The 16,021-nt window shown below is 57.0% G+C and overlaps 1 protein-coding gene across 5 annotated transcripts in view; it reads right to left on the bottom strand.

Annotated features, from left to right (window-relative positions):
• The window catches only part of POC1A (POC1 centriolar protein A), a 68,763-nt gene that overhangs the window by 51,613 nt on the left and 1,129 nt on the right, over nucleotides 1-16,021 (bottom strand). For 3 of the 5 annotated variants that reach the window (XM_080830112.1, XM_080830115.1, XM_080830114.1), the window contains exons 2-7: nucleotides 14,687-14,771; nucleotides 13,322-13,493; nucleotides 12,748-12,927; nucleotides 11,341-11,448; nucleotides 10,257-10,372; nucleotides 2,482-2,615 (exon numbers count right to left, since the gene is read on the bottom strand). In XM_080830112.1, the coding sequence (XP_080686238.1) occupies nucleotides 2,482-2,615; nucleotides 10,257-10,372; nucleotides 11,341-11,448; nucleotides 12,748-12,927; nucleotides 13,322-13,493; nucleotides 14,687-14,771 (795 nt within the window). Of the gene's footprint in view, nucleotides 1-2,481; nucleotides 2,673-10,256; nucleotides 10,373-11,340; nucleotides 11,449-12,747; nucleotides 12,928-13,321; nucleotides 13,494-14,686; nucleotides 14,772-16,021 lie in introns of all 5 variants that reach the window. The other 2 variants (XM_080830113.1, XM_080830111.1) reach the window with 1 other exon arrangement.

Raw genomic sequence — 16,021 nt, 5'->3', positions numbered from 1 at the left:
CTGACCCTCCCTCACTGTTCCCCCAAAGGGGCTGGCTCAGGCCTGGTCCTCACACGGGGACAGAGAGACACTTCCCTGGCATACACCCAGAGCGCTCTCCTGGCCAAGGACTGCCTCCCGCCAGCCTCAGCCCCCTGCAGCTGGCTCCTCTCTGCAGGCCTGACCCTGAGCCTGGGCTGTCCCTTCTCGCAGGTGTGGAACTAGAAGCACGAGGAGGTGCGTTCCACTTAGCAGAACAACTCACTAGCCTTCCCTCCCACAGCTCTTCCCTCCCATTACTGGGGACAGTCCCAAGGAGGGCTGCCAAGTCCAAACCTAAGTTTCACGGGGTTCCCTCCTGCTGGACCAGAATGAGGTCACGCCGCAGGCAAGGCTGGGACACAAGCGGTCACAAAGCCTGCCGGCCTCCTACACGACCGGGAATCGCAAAACAAGAGCAAAATCACAACTCGACAGCTAAAAGCCAGACGTGTGAGGCAAGTGAGTAGGGTGGGAACCGCGGAGACCTGAACACCAGTCCTCGCCCTGCCACCTGAAGCTGCGTGCAACCCCTACAGTTCCAAACCGCTCCCTGGGCCTCGGCTGCCCCCACCGGGATCGGAAGTACTTTCAAATCCGCCGTCTTCACCTGCAGGACAGAAGCCCTAGGCACAGACGATCCAGTCGGGAGCCCTGGGTCTGCTCAGTCCCGTGCTTCAGGAAGTGGCTGGTGGTACCTGGGCCTGATGGGGCACTCAGCCACCTCCTGGGACAGAAAGTGAATGCTCAAGTCCCCGAAGAGTCCAGATGCACAGCTTCCCAGAGAGACGGGCCAGGGAGTGGACTGCACAAACAGGGAGCCCAAGAGGACAACACGCCCGCACAGGGCTGTACGAATTGCCAGCTGTCCCTCAGCCTAGTTCCCACATCTCCAGGTTCCACAGCCAACAAACCACTGCACAGTTTCCCTTGTTCCCTGGGTCACTTCTCCGGGAGAACGTCAACAGGTTTCCTTTACGTGCTCAATGCTGTGCCTGAACGTGGCACAGGCATTCTAGACACCACATTTAAGGGTTATTAGGCTGAGACGTGAGTCAACAGTTTAAAAGAGAACCCTCACACTCTCACACACACACAAATGCACACACACACATCCCAAAAGCCCTAGGTGATCCCTTGGCATGCCTCTGTTTGCGTGATGTTTCTGGATATTGCTTTTTCTTTCTGTGGGGAGTTGGAGGGGAGAGCACAATTCATGTGTTTCTCAAATGTCCTCCTGGTTACTGAAGAGCCCAAACCGGTTACACATGAGTCTGAACAACCGATTTGCCAAAGGGCTGACAGGGTGGCTTCCCAGCAGTCGCCTGGAGGCCAGATACTACACCTAGATGGGCCGGCCACTGTGGGGAGGGGACTGCCGGTCCTGTACTCTAGACATGTGACAGGGAGCACAAGCGGTCACCATGGGCTGAGGGGAGCAGGCAGCCTTCCAAGTCCCAAGAGAGCAGAAGAAAAGGCCCACACTCCCCGACCCCTCCCCAAGCCATGGCCAATGGTCCCCATATGGCCGACTCAGAGGGCAGGAGAAACCAGAGCCCCAGCCTAGATGCCTCACACCTTGCTGCCAGCACGAGATGCATGAGCACAGCAGGCCTCCCTCAGCCCTCAAGAGTCCATCCCTGCTCTCCTCTTTGCCTGCCTCCTTCTCACAGGGGGAGAAGGGGATGAACTGAAAGAAAGCTCTGGTCTCCGCACTCCCTGCCCCCTTTGGTGGTGGCAGTTATGTCCCAACTGGAGACATTCCAATGACTGCTCTGCTCAGCCACACTTCCTGACTGGGCGCTGCAAGCGGCCCACCTCCCCACGGCCTGCCCACAGGGGCTAGTGCTGGTCATTGACCGCCCACGGAATCCAGGCCACTGGCTACACTGGCAAGAGTCACTCCAAGAGCAGACCTCTGCTCCCTCGATTCAATTCCAGGAATTCGCAAACAACACACACACACACACACACACACACACACACACACACACACACACGAAGATTTCCTCCCTTAGCACCTGCCTGAGACACACCTGTGGTTTCTGTCTCTAAAGGCATCGTGTCTGGAGAACCCCCAAGAGACCCTGATTCGGGGCAGGGGTTCCAGGCCTCTACTCAAATGTTGGACCCAAGGTACACTGGAGGTCACTGTGGGACACATTCCATGCAGCCCCCTGGGGGAGGTGCGACCATGTCCAGATGCTTCCCCCACCCCCAAAGTTAACCCCTGGACTCCCTTCTCAGCTATAGTACCAGCCCCAGCACTTCTGCCAGAGGTCATAGGTCCTGCGAGGGGTGAACCTGTTTCTGCATCTTACCCCACTGCCCAGGCTGTGAGGGGACCACAGAAGCCAACCCCAGCGGGCTCCAAGGGAAGGGCCACTCCCTAGCCCCACATGGGCCTCGAGACAGCACCTCCGCCTCCCTCCACACCACCGAGTGCCAGGCTGATGCCCTCACCTGATGCCCGTGAAGTGTGTAGAGCAGCCGGCCCTCCATGAGGTCCAGAATCTTCAGGGTCGAGTCGCTGGATGCGGTGAGCAGGTAGTTTCCGGATGGGTGGAAGGAGAGGGCGTTCACCGCTGCGCTGTGCACTAGAGGGGGGACGTCAGTCAGGTGCTGGCAGGGAGGCCCGGGGATGCAGCCGGAGCCTGAAGATGGGCGATCGGGGCCAGCTGAGGCTCGGCTTGGGGCCAGGCCAGGGTGGCCACAGCTCCAATGACCGGGGGAGTCCCATAACCAAAGAACTGGAGCAGACTCGCCCAGCGCTGAGGACAGGCAGCAGAAGACACAGGGCAGGCGGGAGCCCATGTGATAAGGGCGCAGGCAAGTCCTCTAGCTCTCCCACTGCATGGAGCGGTCGAGCTGGAGCAGAATGGAGTACGCGAACATAGAGCCCACTCTGTCTCTCCGACTACTACTCAGGGGAAACCGAACGGGGGTTCAGGGCAGGTGGGCAGACAGTGAGACGCACACTCCAGAGCCAGTCAGGCCTGGCTTCCGATCCGGCCTCCCCACTGTCCCTCACCACACGACCCTGAGCAAGCACCCTGACACGCTGCACCTGCTTCTCCTGCTCTACCTCAGCACCCACGGGTTGGGTGCAGTGGGGAGGGGTCTGCCCATGAGTCCTCTGTCCAGAGGGAGACCCTGATGGGCCTCTCTGCTGCCCCGGCTGTCACCCACAGCTTCCAGGTCCTGCCGCTTTACCCACTCCATAGCTCCCCCTCATCTGTGTGACTCTTTCCCCCAGTGGCCCGGCCTGAGCCCATCCATCCTGGGGACCCTCACTCTGCGCGATCCAGCCACCCCAGCCCGTCAGCTCCCCAGCTGTTCCACAAAGAGCTGGGAGACTCTTGCCCACCTCCACCCCCGACCTTGAAGCTCACTGCTCAGTCACCTCCTCCAGGAAGCCTCCCCATCTCATCAGAGCCACCCCCTTGAATTGTCCCCCCGAAGCACCATAAGTCTCCAGTGGGCCCACTCTTCACCACAGTCTTTCACGTTTCGGTGTAGCTCTCTGACTCGCGGCCAGGTCCTCCATGAGATTATGTGCTCTGTCAGGCAGGGGCTGTGTCGGGTCCTGGCCTCCCGGCTCAGCACCTGACATTGAGCAGGACTCAGAAAGCGGTTGGTGAGCTGGACCCAGGCAGACCATGTGGGGACGACAACATGAGGACTGGCTACCTCACACCTTCTTAAAGAAGTTGCTTTAAGAAGACCTCAGTGCCTTCATCCATGGGCCAGGTCGGGGACACCAGTGAGGGTGAGATAACCATGGCCTGCCGAATCAGAACTGCTGCAAACAGAAAGACAAATTCTAAAACCAGCCCCCCAGCCTGACGCTGGGAGGTTGCAAGAACCAGCATTAGGCCAGAAACACACCCACCACAGATCGGCCATCCGCAGAGCCCACAGGGGTACAGGGAGCGCCCCAGACACCAGCCCAGCTAATGTGCGTGCATGCCTGGGGAGCGTGGGTACAAGTTCCCAAGCACACTTAGGGGAGACAGCCAGGGCTTTACATAACACAGTGTTTCCGTCTGAGCACTCTCCAGGCACCAGAGCTCCGGAAGCCAGCCTGCAGAGGCACTGACAGGGGCTCCACAGAAACAGAGGACAGAGCCCTCAGCCTGCCGCACTCCCCACACTCGAGGCTGTCAGGGGTGGGCGAGGTCAGGGTCCTCAGTGTTTGCCAAGACTTGGGGCATGGACAGCCAAAGAATTCAGCCACAGCTGACCCCATTGGGAACTGAACAGGCAGGAGCCAACCACAAGCAGAAGCAGAAAGAACGTTCGTAACACAGAATGTGACTGCCAGTATCCACATGAGGAAGGGGACACGCACATGCAGAGGGAAGTGGACAGAAGCTCCAGATAGAGACCTTCTATAGAGTCCTCTGGGGAGGACAGGAATATGGGACTTCTCCTTTTTACTCTGTATACTTCCAGATTTTTTTTTTAATTTGAGAGAAAGAGAGCACGTGTGTGCACAAAGCAGGGCAGGAAGGCAGAAGAAGAGAGAGAAGCAGGCTGCCCGCCAAGCAGGGAGCCCAATGTGGGGCTCGACCCCAGGACCCTAGGATCATGACCAGAGCCGAAGGCAGACACTTAACCGACTGAGCCATCCAGGCGCCCCAGATTTTTTTCTTAACCATCAGAATACAATCACTGTGATTACACAACTGGGTGAATGATAAAAAGTGAATCTTTCCCTCCCCACAAAGAGTGAGTCATGCCCAGGGAGGCAGGAGCCCAGTCTGGCTCAGCACCCTCCCACCAGCCCTCCAGGTCGGGCGTCTACAAGCTAAGAGCTAGGGCCCTGCACTCCCGAGCGGCCAGTGATGCTCACCAGATTGCTGCCTCACGCTGGCAGTGAAGTGGGGTGGGAAGAGGGGAGCCCCACCACCCTCAACCCCTCAGCCCCCCAGCGGGACAGCTCTTCGAGGCAGCCTGCCCCACCTCTACCTCCCCAGGACCTCTTCAAATGCTGCTCCTGGTATGTTTACCTCCCTGCGCCTGGAGAAGGACACGCTATTCTCATTTCTGTGGCCCTTGGCAGCCTGTCCTGGAATGAACGCCACCCCGCCCCAGCTGAGGCAAAGCTGGCAGAGCAGCAGTGGGGGCAGGAGGGTGTGGATCAGGGGAGGGCGAGCTAACGGGCTTCCCCGCACTGCCAGGGCGGCTCGTCGGGATGTGGATACCATGCAGGGCCTCCCAGCTGGACAGGTCTACCCCACGGAAGGAATCTCCCCCAGAGACGGGCACCAGAAGTCCTGCTCCATTTTAAACATCAGGAATATCAAAGGCCTCCTTGCTGGGATGAAAACACCTGGAACCATTTACTCCAGAAGAGGGCTTAGGCCTGGGGGATGAGGATGTATTAGATACCAGAACCCACTGCCTGGCCCTCCCCATGCTCCTCCCTCTCCTATTGCCCCCGCCATCCTGGGGCAGCCCTTCCCACTCCACGGAGGTGGGAGACACATTCTAGGGAGGCCTCATCCAAAGAATCAGCCCTGCACAACAGTCCCCCAGGGAGGCTCCCGCCATAAAGTCCCGAACAGTGACTGTCCAGAACAATCCACTTCTGATCAAGCTCAAAGCTTGCAGGCCCTCTTCTTGCTTCCAATGCAGCGATCAGTGTCAAGTGACAGGGGGTGCCCCAGGGAAGACATTCCAACCTACGGTCAGAGACATGCCAACATCAAGATTCTACACGTCACCAGGAGCCCAGAGAGGGTGGGACCGAGGCCACTGCAGACCCTGACCCTATGCACTGGGAACTGGTCATTGCTTATGGGCAGCACGTGGCCTGAGGAGAGTCCTAGGTACCCACAATCCATGCTGCCCACACAGCGCTGCATGTACAAGCCCTCCGCAAACCCAGCCCACTCCCCAGTGGGCTCCAGATGGACCAGGGGGCCCGGAGAAGTCCCAGGCACCCAAGTAGGATGTTGCTTTGTAAGGAGGTAGCTTTGTAAGGCAGGCCACACCAGGCCGAGGCCCAGTCCACCACCCTCACAAAGGGCTCGGCTCACTTCACCTGGGGCGGCTTCTCACAACGTGCCACTGGCGTCACCAGCGACCTTGGGTTTCCAGGGACCACGGTGTCACACAATGACAGTGCTCTGATACCAGCAGGGAAGGGTGCTCAAAACATGCCTCCGTGTGAATGTCCCACAAATGCCCACTTAGGGATGCCATGTGGGAAGGCCAGGTTATGTGGGACAGTGCTCTGCCCTCCTGACCAACACTTTTGGTCTCCAAATGTCAAGCAAAGAATACAGGCCGGCCCCACTGACTGCACAGCCCCCTGAAGACCCTCCATGAGCACATCTGGGGTAGGGTGGAGGGGTGTGGTAGGAACCAGGGGACAGAGAACCTGGGACTCTGAGTTCTAACTAGTATGTCTGGAGAAGGCCGAGCCACGGCCTCCCAGGGACCTCAGGAAATAAATCACGAGAATCAACATGGTGTAAGGAAGCCAGCATGTGGTCGCTACACTCAGAGGCCTTCCGTTGGAGATTCAGATCCCCAACTTCCCAGCGGCGGGATCATGGGCAAGCCTCAAACTGCCCATCTGTGAAATGGGGAGTAGCCCTGTCCTGTTCGCCTACCCCCCGCCCCCAGCCCATCACTGGACGGCAGACTGGCACATGCCTGCGAGCCACAAACCGCGTTATGAGTTCCGGATGGAGGTTGCTGCTCAGATGTCTGAACAGCCTTAATGTGGGCTCAGAGCATATGGAGCTGAACCCACCTCCGTGGGGCCCGGCACCCCCAGGGCTCCAGCAGCCCCACTGTCTCCTTGCTGAATTGGGAAACCAGAACCGCTCCCCACAGTGATAGGCTAGAGCCAAAAACTCCTTGCCTGAGACAAATGGTGCCAGCTGCCTGATGTTGCCCGAATTAAGTCCCGAAGACCCAGCAGAGGACAGGAAGTATTCTCTGTGATGCACTCGACCACGGGGCAGCGGACATGGGCAGGCTGGGCTTGCTGACCACACACAGTACCAAGAATCGAAGGGTCTCAGAAAAGCCCGACAACTTCACGTGCCCCAAGCCCACCCAGGAACGCCTGGTACTCATCCAGAGTCACCAAGAGAGACATGAGATGTCATGGCAGCCTTAAAAACATTCCTCCAGGGGTTGGGAACTGAAAAGAGTTCAGGCATATGGTACCAGAGTGCCAGAAGTCCTTCTCGGGAACTAGCCTCCAAACAGATGCCCCAGCTCCTCTAAGGATGAGGGAGCAGCTGCTATGAAGGGGCGAGGGGGAGCCTCACAGGAAGAAAGTTCAGCCATGGAGCCCTCAAGGGAAGCCGCTGGACCTAAGCAGACTTAGCCATGCCCTCAAGCAGCAGAAAGGTAAGGGCTCTGTCCCCCAGCCAATGTGCTCAGATCCACCAGGCTCTCCTGGAGCCCTAGAGGGTGAGCTTAGAGCCAGTGGAATGAGTTTGCTGCCCCATGCACCATGCACTGGGCAGGGAGCTGAGGAAACCTGGGGTATTCCAAGCCACCCAAGGCGTCTGATCCATATTGGGGTGGCTTAGGAACAAGACACCGGTGGCCCTGTCACAGGAGCAAAGGACAACAGCAAAAAAAAAAAAAAAAAAAAAAAAAAAACCCACACTGAAATCTCTCTGCAAGGCCTGTCAGCCTCACGCACCTCGGGTCCCCTCAGGACTTGGCTCCTGGTACCACCTGAGTCCTCCCACCACCTCCCCAGCCCTGCCAGTCACTGACCTCCCACACCCACCCACTGCCAAGAGTGCCCCCTCAAGAACTCCAGGGACCTCTCTCCAGCACCCGGCACCCTCCTCGACTGCCTTACATCACTCCCCCTCCCAATCACACTCCTCAGGAGACACTGTGCTCCTTCATGCCTCTGGCTCTGCCCCTTCAGCCCTCCCATACTGGGAGAGAGGGCTCCTACCCCTCACTCTGGCTGCTTTGTGGACCTTCCATTCTGCAGCCCCTCAATCGCAGGGACCCAGGACATGGCCTCAGCCCTTCTCAAGCCCCCTGATTCCTGGGCCCAGATGGCTGCTCAACCCACAGCATGACCTCCTGACTCCAGTCAATCTCCAAAACCTATCCCTCTGGGCCTGATCCCCGCCCCACTCAGATGCCCAGCCCTCACTCAGACACTGGGTGCAAGCGGCCCACCCACCAATCACCCAGATGCATCAACTCCCCCCCCACCCCGCCCATGCAGACCTCCCAGCACTGCTGTCCTCCCAGACAGACCTTCACTCCTTGAGCAGTGGGACCAGTCCCAGCACGGCCAGCCAGACTGCATCTTTGGAACCATAGGCCAGAGTATGGCATTCAAGGTCCTCCCCAATGGGTACCCGCTGGTGTACCCTACAAACCCAGACCCATGCTCCTCCTGATCCATCAGACATGAGGCTGGACCCTTCCAGGGTCGCCTAGACATCCTCTCCCCTCAGTGTCAAGACTTGTGTGGTGAAAAAAAATAGTAACAAAAAATTAAAAGAAAAAAACTTCTGTGGTACAAACTACATTTCCAGGACTCACGTGGGCTCCCTCAACAGAGCTTCACAAACCCCATAAGATATTATTCCCACCCCAGTTACAGATAGGAAAGAGCCTATACTCCTAACCTGCAGTGTCTCGTCACCTTCCCTTCCCTTCTCTCCTGACCCCACACTCAGGGGCACCTTCCCGCCCAGCACTCCTCCACACCTGCCAACCTTCCCCTAGTCAACCGTGCAGATGTGCCCATTCTCTAACCCAGGCCTGGCCCAGAGCAGAAGAGAGGCCTCTGAAACCTGAAGGAGGGGAAGGAGAGGTGTGGTCTCCAAGTAGAGGGCAGACGCAGAGCTGCTCTGTTCTGGAAGCTCTGTTTGGGACAGCGGCTGTGACAACCCCCCCCCTCACCGCTGAGGAAGGAACCAGTAATGTGGCTAGCCCCTGCCACCTGGTGGTGGTGTAGGGCAGTGCAGGCCAGACTCCCTACTCTGAGATCTCCAGGATCCAGACTGGGCAACGTGGGCATCACGAACACAGCACCTGGTTCCAGACCACCTCATTACCCTACCAACACCATCTGCAAGGGAAGCCCCATCACTGTCCCAGGGGGCCCAGAGGAATCAAGTAACCTGCCCAACATCACACAACTAGGAATGCAGAGACTGGCTGCAGAGCCCACCCTCCACCACATGCTTTTTAAGACCAGGAACCTCTCCTTCTTCTTGGAAGATCCTCTCACCTCGGTTACCTCAAGAAAGTGCCATCCTCAACATCTGAGAATCAGCTAAGAAGGGCTCAGAGTGGGTAGAAAGGAGAGCTCCGAACCCCAAGTCCCACACCTTTGTCCAGACACATCCTCCCCATTTTCAGGTGTGAATTCTGGAATGTAGCCCATGGACTTTAAACTTAGTCCCAAGTCAACAACCACAGGTCCTCAAACAACTCCAGCTCTCCCCTCCCCAGTCTCGGCCCAGGCCCATGGGCCCACCCACCATTTTGCCCCTTGCACAACTCCCAGTTCTTCCCATGGACCCTCACCAGTTTCCTTCCCTGGTGCCATCCCCACAACTGAGGTGGCTCAGGGCCCTGCCCAGTCACACCTGCTCTCAAGACAGTTCCATACTCCAGTACCCTCAGCTAGCTCATCCTAATCATACCAAATCCGTCCCTCCCCCACCCCCCAGCTGGAGCCTGATGCGGCCCATGTTGACTGCCTGCCACTATGCCTCCCAAGGGCTACCACTGGATCAGGGCACACAGCCCCGGGGCTGCCTCCTGAGCCTGGTCTCTAGCCTAAGTGGACCCTCCATCTGGTTCATGGCTCCGTATCTATGGAGGACACCATGAGGCCAGAGGTGGCCAAGATCACACAAACACTGACTTCTTTTGACAGACCTGCCCATTCGCCTTAGGCCAGTAGCACAGGCAGCCCCTGAGAAGTGGCCCTTGAGCAGGGCCCTGGCCAGACATCCCCTGCGAGCTCCTCGTCTCGCCCTGCAGCATGTGTAAGATTCCCAGAGGGCTTGGGGGACACCAGATAGTGCCACGATCCGCCTCCAGGCCAGTGTTCTGAGCCAGCATGGCCATGACACAGACTACCGACCACTGGAGATCCCAGCAGGCCCAGGGCTTTTCCCCACTGACCGGGGCCATCCTCGGGGCCGCTTTAGCACCAGAGTGACAAGCCCACCGCCTGCTCCCACCCAGCCCTGCCACGGTGGTGCACGGCCACTCACACTGATAGTGCTGTAAGAGCCGGTGCGTCCGCACGTCCCACACCTTCACTGTGTTGTCCATGCCGGCGGCGGCGATGCACGTGCCGCTGGGGTGGAAGTCCACGGAGGTGACAAAGCTGCAAAGACAGGGGCCGCCACAGGCTAGAGAAGGACCATCTGGGCTCTGAACAGACCCCCAGACATCCAGTCCTTTCCTAACCCTGCACATCTGCTCAGGCCATTCCTGAGAAGACCTCCCTTTTGCCCTGTTTCTTTACCAAGGGGCCAAGGGATAGCAAGGAGAGGGTGAGAACAGTAGCTAGCAGGTACCGGACGTGGACTCACCAGGGAGCAAATCCCAGCAGCCACTTCTAAATACAAACAGAGAAAGTGGTCCTCAGCCCAGAGGTCAGCTGATGACTCAAGGTGTTCTGAGTCAGAGCTGGAGCCCTCATCAAAGCGGGAGGCAGGACAGGCCCTGCCCACTGAGGCCCAGCCCCAAAGGGCCAGCAGGATCCCGAGGCCGCTGGTTGACCTATCTCCAGGAGACAGGCCAAGGGCCCCAAGTATGCCCGCACGCGACACCCAGGCTGGCATGGTGGCTGGCTCTCCAGATGAGCTTGGCCCTGGGCTCCCAGCTGCCTACTGGAGGAGGGCAGAAGCTGGGGTTCATTGAGGAGACCAGAACAGGAGAGGTCCAGCTCCAGTGCAGGCCCCTGCCTCTCCCGATGATGCGGCACAATGGGAACCACCACCAAGAACTTACAAGAACCTGAAAGGCCTGTCATTGATAAAACCATCACCATGGGTAACATTCCAATGTGATGTGGGGAGGTCTGGGGTCATCTTCTTTGAGAGAGACAAGTTGCCAGTCTGAGAACTGGGAAGCGAAAGGAAAAGAGCGACCCCAAGCATCACCTGCCTTGAAGTGAGCCCCCCCATATTTGTGGGGATGGGGATGAGGCTGAACCTCCTGCTCACAAAGAATCCAGAGACAGAGAGCGCCAGAGACGTGGCCCCACATAAGGCCAGTGGGGCCCCTTTGTCCCTAGGTCCATGCTCTTCCCGAGCACCTGCAGGAGGACGACAACGTCCAGTGACTTACCTGCCGTGCTCACAGTAAGAGTGGACACACTCCCGGCTCGTCTTGTCCCATAGCTTGACAGTCTTGTCATCACTGGCAGACACGATGAGCCGCCCATCGGGGGAGAACCTGAACCAGGCAGGGCACAAGTCACACCACCACTGTGGGCGCGGCACGCTGTCCTCCACAGCCACCTTCCTGCCCACCACCTGATTCCAGAACCAGCCAAAGCAATGCGCCCTGCTCCGGTCCTGAGCAATCCCAGGCAAGCGGCTTTCCCTCTGGGAGACGGATAAGAATGGGACCTACCTCGTGGGGAGCAGGGAGCAGCGTCGCTCACATGAGGCCCCCAGCACTGCACATGGCATGTGGCAAAGTGTGTGCTGATGGCTGATGCTATTAGCATGAAGGTGTCCCGAAGCCACCGTCAGCATCATTATCCTGTTCCCAGGTCCCCTGAGTCCACTTTTGACTCGGAGTACCACCTAACGACAAAAGTGTGTGGAGGTCCTGGGGACCCACCCGCGAAGGCTGGTGTAGGTTCCACACTTGTTTGCTGGCCTGGCCCCTCCTATTCTCAGGAGCCTGATGGTGAGACCTCTTGGAGCAATCAGGGACCTCCCAGGACATAGGTGCCCTGAGAACAAGTAACTTGCGTGGGGTCTCCAGAACACTGCAATAGGCCCCGATCTCTGACTCCCTTTGTTTCCCAGCGTCCCCAGCCTCTTCCTCGGGAGCGTGGAGATCTCCAGAGAAAGGATCAGAATAGCTGAAAACAGGCACATTTACATCCACGATCCTTGGCCCCTGAAATGTCCTCTGGGTGACTTGGCCCCCATCCCCACAGCACTGCCCCACCACAGCAAAGGGAGAGCCAGCCTCCAGACCAGCCTCCTCAGAAGCCTTGACCCCCATCCAGCAGCTCAAGCAAAATCAACTTCTGAGCGGTAGACGCAGGTTCAAATCCCAGCTCTGCCACTAACCCAGCGAGCGCCCAGGGACAAGATACTACGCTGTCCTGAGCCTCGCTGTCCTCATCTGCAAAGTGGGAATGACACCACGTAGCCTGCAAGACTGCCGTGAAAAGGGAAAAGAAATCGTAGTGAGGTAGAAGCGACATCATCTTGTCGCTCTTGCTCCAAAACAGCCCCTGCTGACTTGCTTCCAGCCACATCAGCCCAGATGTGAGGCGCTCAGTCGTGGCTGGCAATGAACTCACTTACTTGCCACGTGTGAGCTAGAAGCTCCTCGACAGTTCACAATGTGACAACTTCTCTGCTCCCATTTCACCCATAAAGAAATTGAGGCTCAGGAATATGAAAGAGGAGCTAGTGTGCCCAAGGTCATGCTACACTGGCGCCCGGCAGCGCCTCAGGGCCCTTCAAGGCCCGGGTCCCTCCAAGGGACCTGGGCCAGGACGAGGCTCACCTGGCACAGCGGACCCAGTTGATGTGTTGGCTCAGGGAGAACAGGAATTTCTGGCGATGAGTTGACCACACCTTCACCGTTTTGTCATCGGAGGCCGTCACGAAAGACTGGCCATCGCTGCAGAAGTGGACACTCCTCACCGTGGCCGTGTGGGCACGAAACACGGTAGACTCGCCTTTGCTGCAGGGACGAGTACTTCGACTCAGGAAACCCAGGGCAGTGACCAGAGGGCCCGTGAGCACATCGATGCTCTCCCCACCCCACAGAGGCCCCTCCCGATGTCAGTGCAGGCCTGCCACCCCAGCCCCACGACAAGGCCAGAACCACCACCCCATCCTGCCCATGCATGAGCAGCATCAGATGGGAGCCCTGCCGGGATGGCAGTGGTAAGCCCCGAATCCCTCTCCTGACCCGATGGGGAGGGCCCCAACCGGAGCCCCAGCTTCTGACGGCCCCTCTTCACAAGTTGGGCAGATGTCCCACTGAGACAAGTCCAGAGCCAGGGTGGGACCTGAGTGGGGACAGCTCTGGCACCAGGGCCCCAGGCTCAGATAAGCCCAAGTCTGTAACTCACACATTGGGTATCCAGATCCGGACGGTCTTGTCTCGGGAGCCTGAGGCCAGCAGGTGTCCCGAAGGGGAGAAGTTCACACAGGTGACAGCGTCCTTGTGGCCCGCAAAGCGGTAGGCACGTGACTGGGGCTTCATGTGCCAGACCATGAGGCATGAGTCCATGGAGCCACTGGCTGAGGAAGGAGGGATGCTGTGACCCTCAGCTCTGGTGGGCCTTGAGCCTCTGAGCAGGACGATGGGATCAGGGGACAGGAGACAGACCACACTTCCAGTGACTGCTAAGCTTGGGTTTGGAGCATTGATGAGCTGTCAACTCTCTGAGCAGCAGGCCCACAGGGGAGCGAAGCCAAGAGATGCCCTTCACATGCCAGCCCGAGGCTGCAACCCAGCAGGCCTCTGACACAACTCATCCCTCGTGGGGTCTCCCATAGTCACACCCTAAGAGCACTAGACAGCAAGTCCTCCCAGCCCAACCCAATGGCCTTTCACCATTGAGAGGGCCCAAGTTAATCAGAAATCTAGAGATTCCCCAAGACAGATCAAATGACTTCGTTTGTTCTTCATCTATAGTGACCGGCAGCCTCTGGCAGGGGACCCTGACCATGGGATGAAGGGGGAGCCTTGTTCATAGAAAGAAGAAAGCAGGGGCGCCTGGGTGACTCAGTCGTTAAGTGTCTGCCTTCAACTCAGGTCATGATCCCAGGGTCCTGGATCCAGGGTCCTGGACTCCCTTCTTAGCCGGGAGTCTGCTTCTCCTTCTCCCTCTTTCCTTCCCCTCCACTTGTGCACCCGTGCACACCCATGCTCTTTAGCACTCTCAAATAAATAAATAAAATCTTAAAAAGAAAAAAAAAAGCATTAAAAAAAAAGAAACGAACAAACAAGAAAGCGGCAGCCATGACGGCTGCATAGGAACCCCCAAATGACCAAGAAGCAGGAGTACTCAGCTGCTGCACAAGGGGAGGGAGTACGTGGCTCTGCTCTTCGCCCTTCTCACTGGATGCGCCCATACTGCTGTGGACAACAGACAAGGACCCAAGGAAAAGGAGCCATTGTTTAGGGCCATTCCATCAGCCAGACCCAAGAGATGACTGGGGTATATGCAGTGAAAAGCCCAGACCCTGGGCCACCCTCCCAAGGCTACGTGCCCTTGGCAAGGCCCCCAGACTCTCTGAGTCTCTCATGCAAAATGCAATTCACAGAGCCAGAGAGCCCAGCACCCAGACAGTGGCCAGCTGAAGCCAGATGCAGGTCTAGACAAACCACCTGGGTCCTCACGGTGTCCTACTCCCCTCACACCTCCCAGCTAGAGACTCCGCCTTCTCGGCTCATAACCTAGTGCCTAGGAAAAGATGCCTCCTCTTACCCAGCTGCTTCGTGTTGAGACTGAAGTCCACAGAGGTAATTGCATCTCGGTGGCCCTTAAAATGCCTCTCCAGCGAGGGGTCCTCCTGTTGGAAAGCCAGGGTCAAATGTGTGAAACTTGAATGAAGAAGGGGCTTCCCCAGGGGTCAAGACTCTTCCAAACAGCCAGGAGGGTTCAAAAATGCTCAAGGCACGATCCTATATATAAAAATCCTAAGGATTAGCTATATATAAAAATCCTAAGAGTTTTTTTATATAGCTAAAAAACTAATAGAGCTAATAAACCAGTTAAGCAAGGTTGCAAGATCAATATATAAAAATCTACTGTGGGGCACGTGGGTGGCTCAGATGGTTGAGTGTCTGCCTTCGGCTCAGGTCATGATCTCCAGGTCCTGGGATAGAGCCCCATATCCAGCTCCCTGCTCAGCTGGGAGTCTGCTACTCCCCATCCTCTGCCTGCCTCTCCCCCTCTCAAATGAATAAAGAAAATCTTTAAAATAAAATAATAAAAATCTGGGCCACCTGGGTGGCTCAGTGGTTGAGCATCTGCCTTTGGCTCAGGTCATGATCCCAAGGTCCTAGGATCAAGCCCCATGTCAGGCTCCCTCCTCAGCAGGAATCCTGCTTCTCCCTCTCCCACTCCCCCTGCTTGTGTTCCCTCTCTCACTGTCTCTCTCTGTCAAATAAATAAATAAAACCTAAAAAAAAAAAAAAGGTGAATTTTAGGACATGTATTTCAACAAAGCAATTTTTCTAAAAGAATGAAGGAGAAATGGGGGCCTTTCAGCAACTCCCATTTCGGGAATCAGATTCTGCACTTTCAATCTCACTGGCAGCCAGTGTTGGCCAACGAACCCAAAGGTCAGCCTGGACAGGCCCCAAGGGGCAGTGCCACCATCTCTATTGAGGTCAAGGAAGCAGCAGTTCAGGACACTGCTTAGGAAAACATGGAAAAATATTCCAGAGACTCTTACCACCCAACAGCAGCTTCTCTTAGTACTTGAAGAGTTACAGTCCTGCCATGCAAACATCTCCCCTTCCCTAAATATCAGAAACCTCAAAGAAGCATTTTGGGCACACCACGGAGCCCAGAAAAACCTCCTCTTGGTAAAAAAAAAAAAAAAAAAAATGTTCTTGGGAACAGAGTAAGACCGTTGCCACCTCACAGAGCTGTAACCAGAACAAAGGCCCCCATGGCCCTGTGCCCAGCTCCACCCCCAACACACCTGGCCGAGTCCCACTTTCAACAAGAAAGGGAGTGGCAGCTGGGAGAGGGCCCCCAACAGAGCAGCAACTGCTACATCTGAACCTCTTGGGAGAACAAGAATAAGATAAT

Source organism: Martes martes (assembly GCF_963455335.1).
Source record: "Martes martes genome assembly, chromosome: 1".
In the NCBI taxonomy this organism is placed as follows: domain Eukaryota; kingdom Metazoa; phylum Chordata; class Mammalia; order Carnivora; family Mustelidae; genus Martes; species Martes martes.
This window is presented reverse-complemented; position numbering and strand designations above follow the sequence as displayed.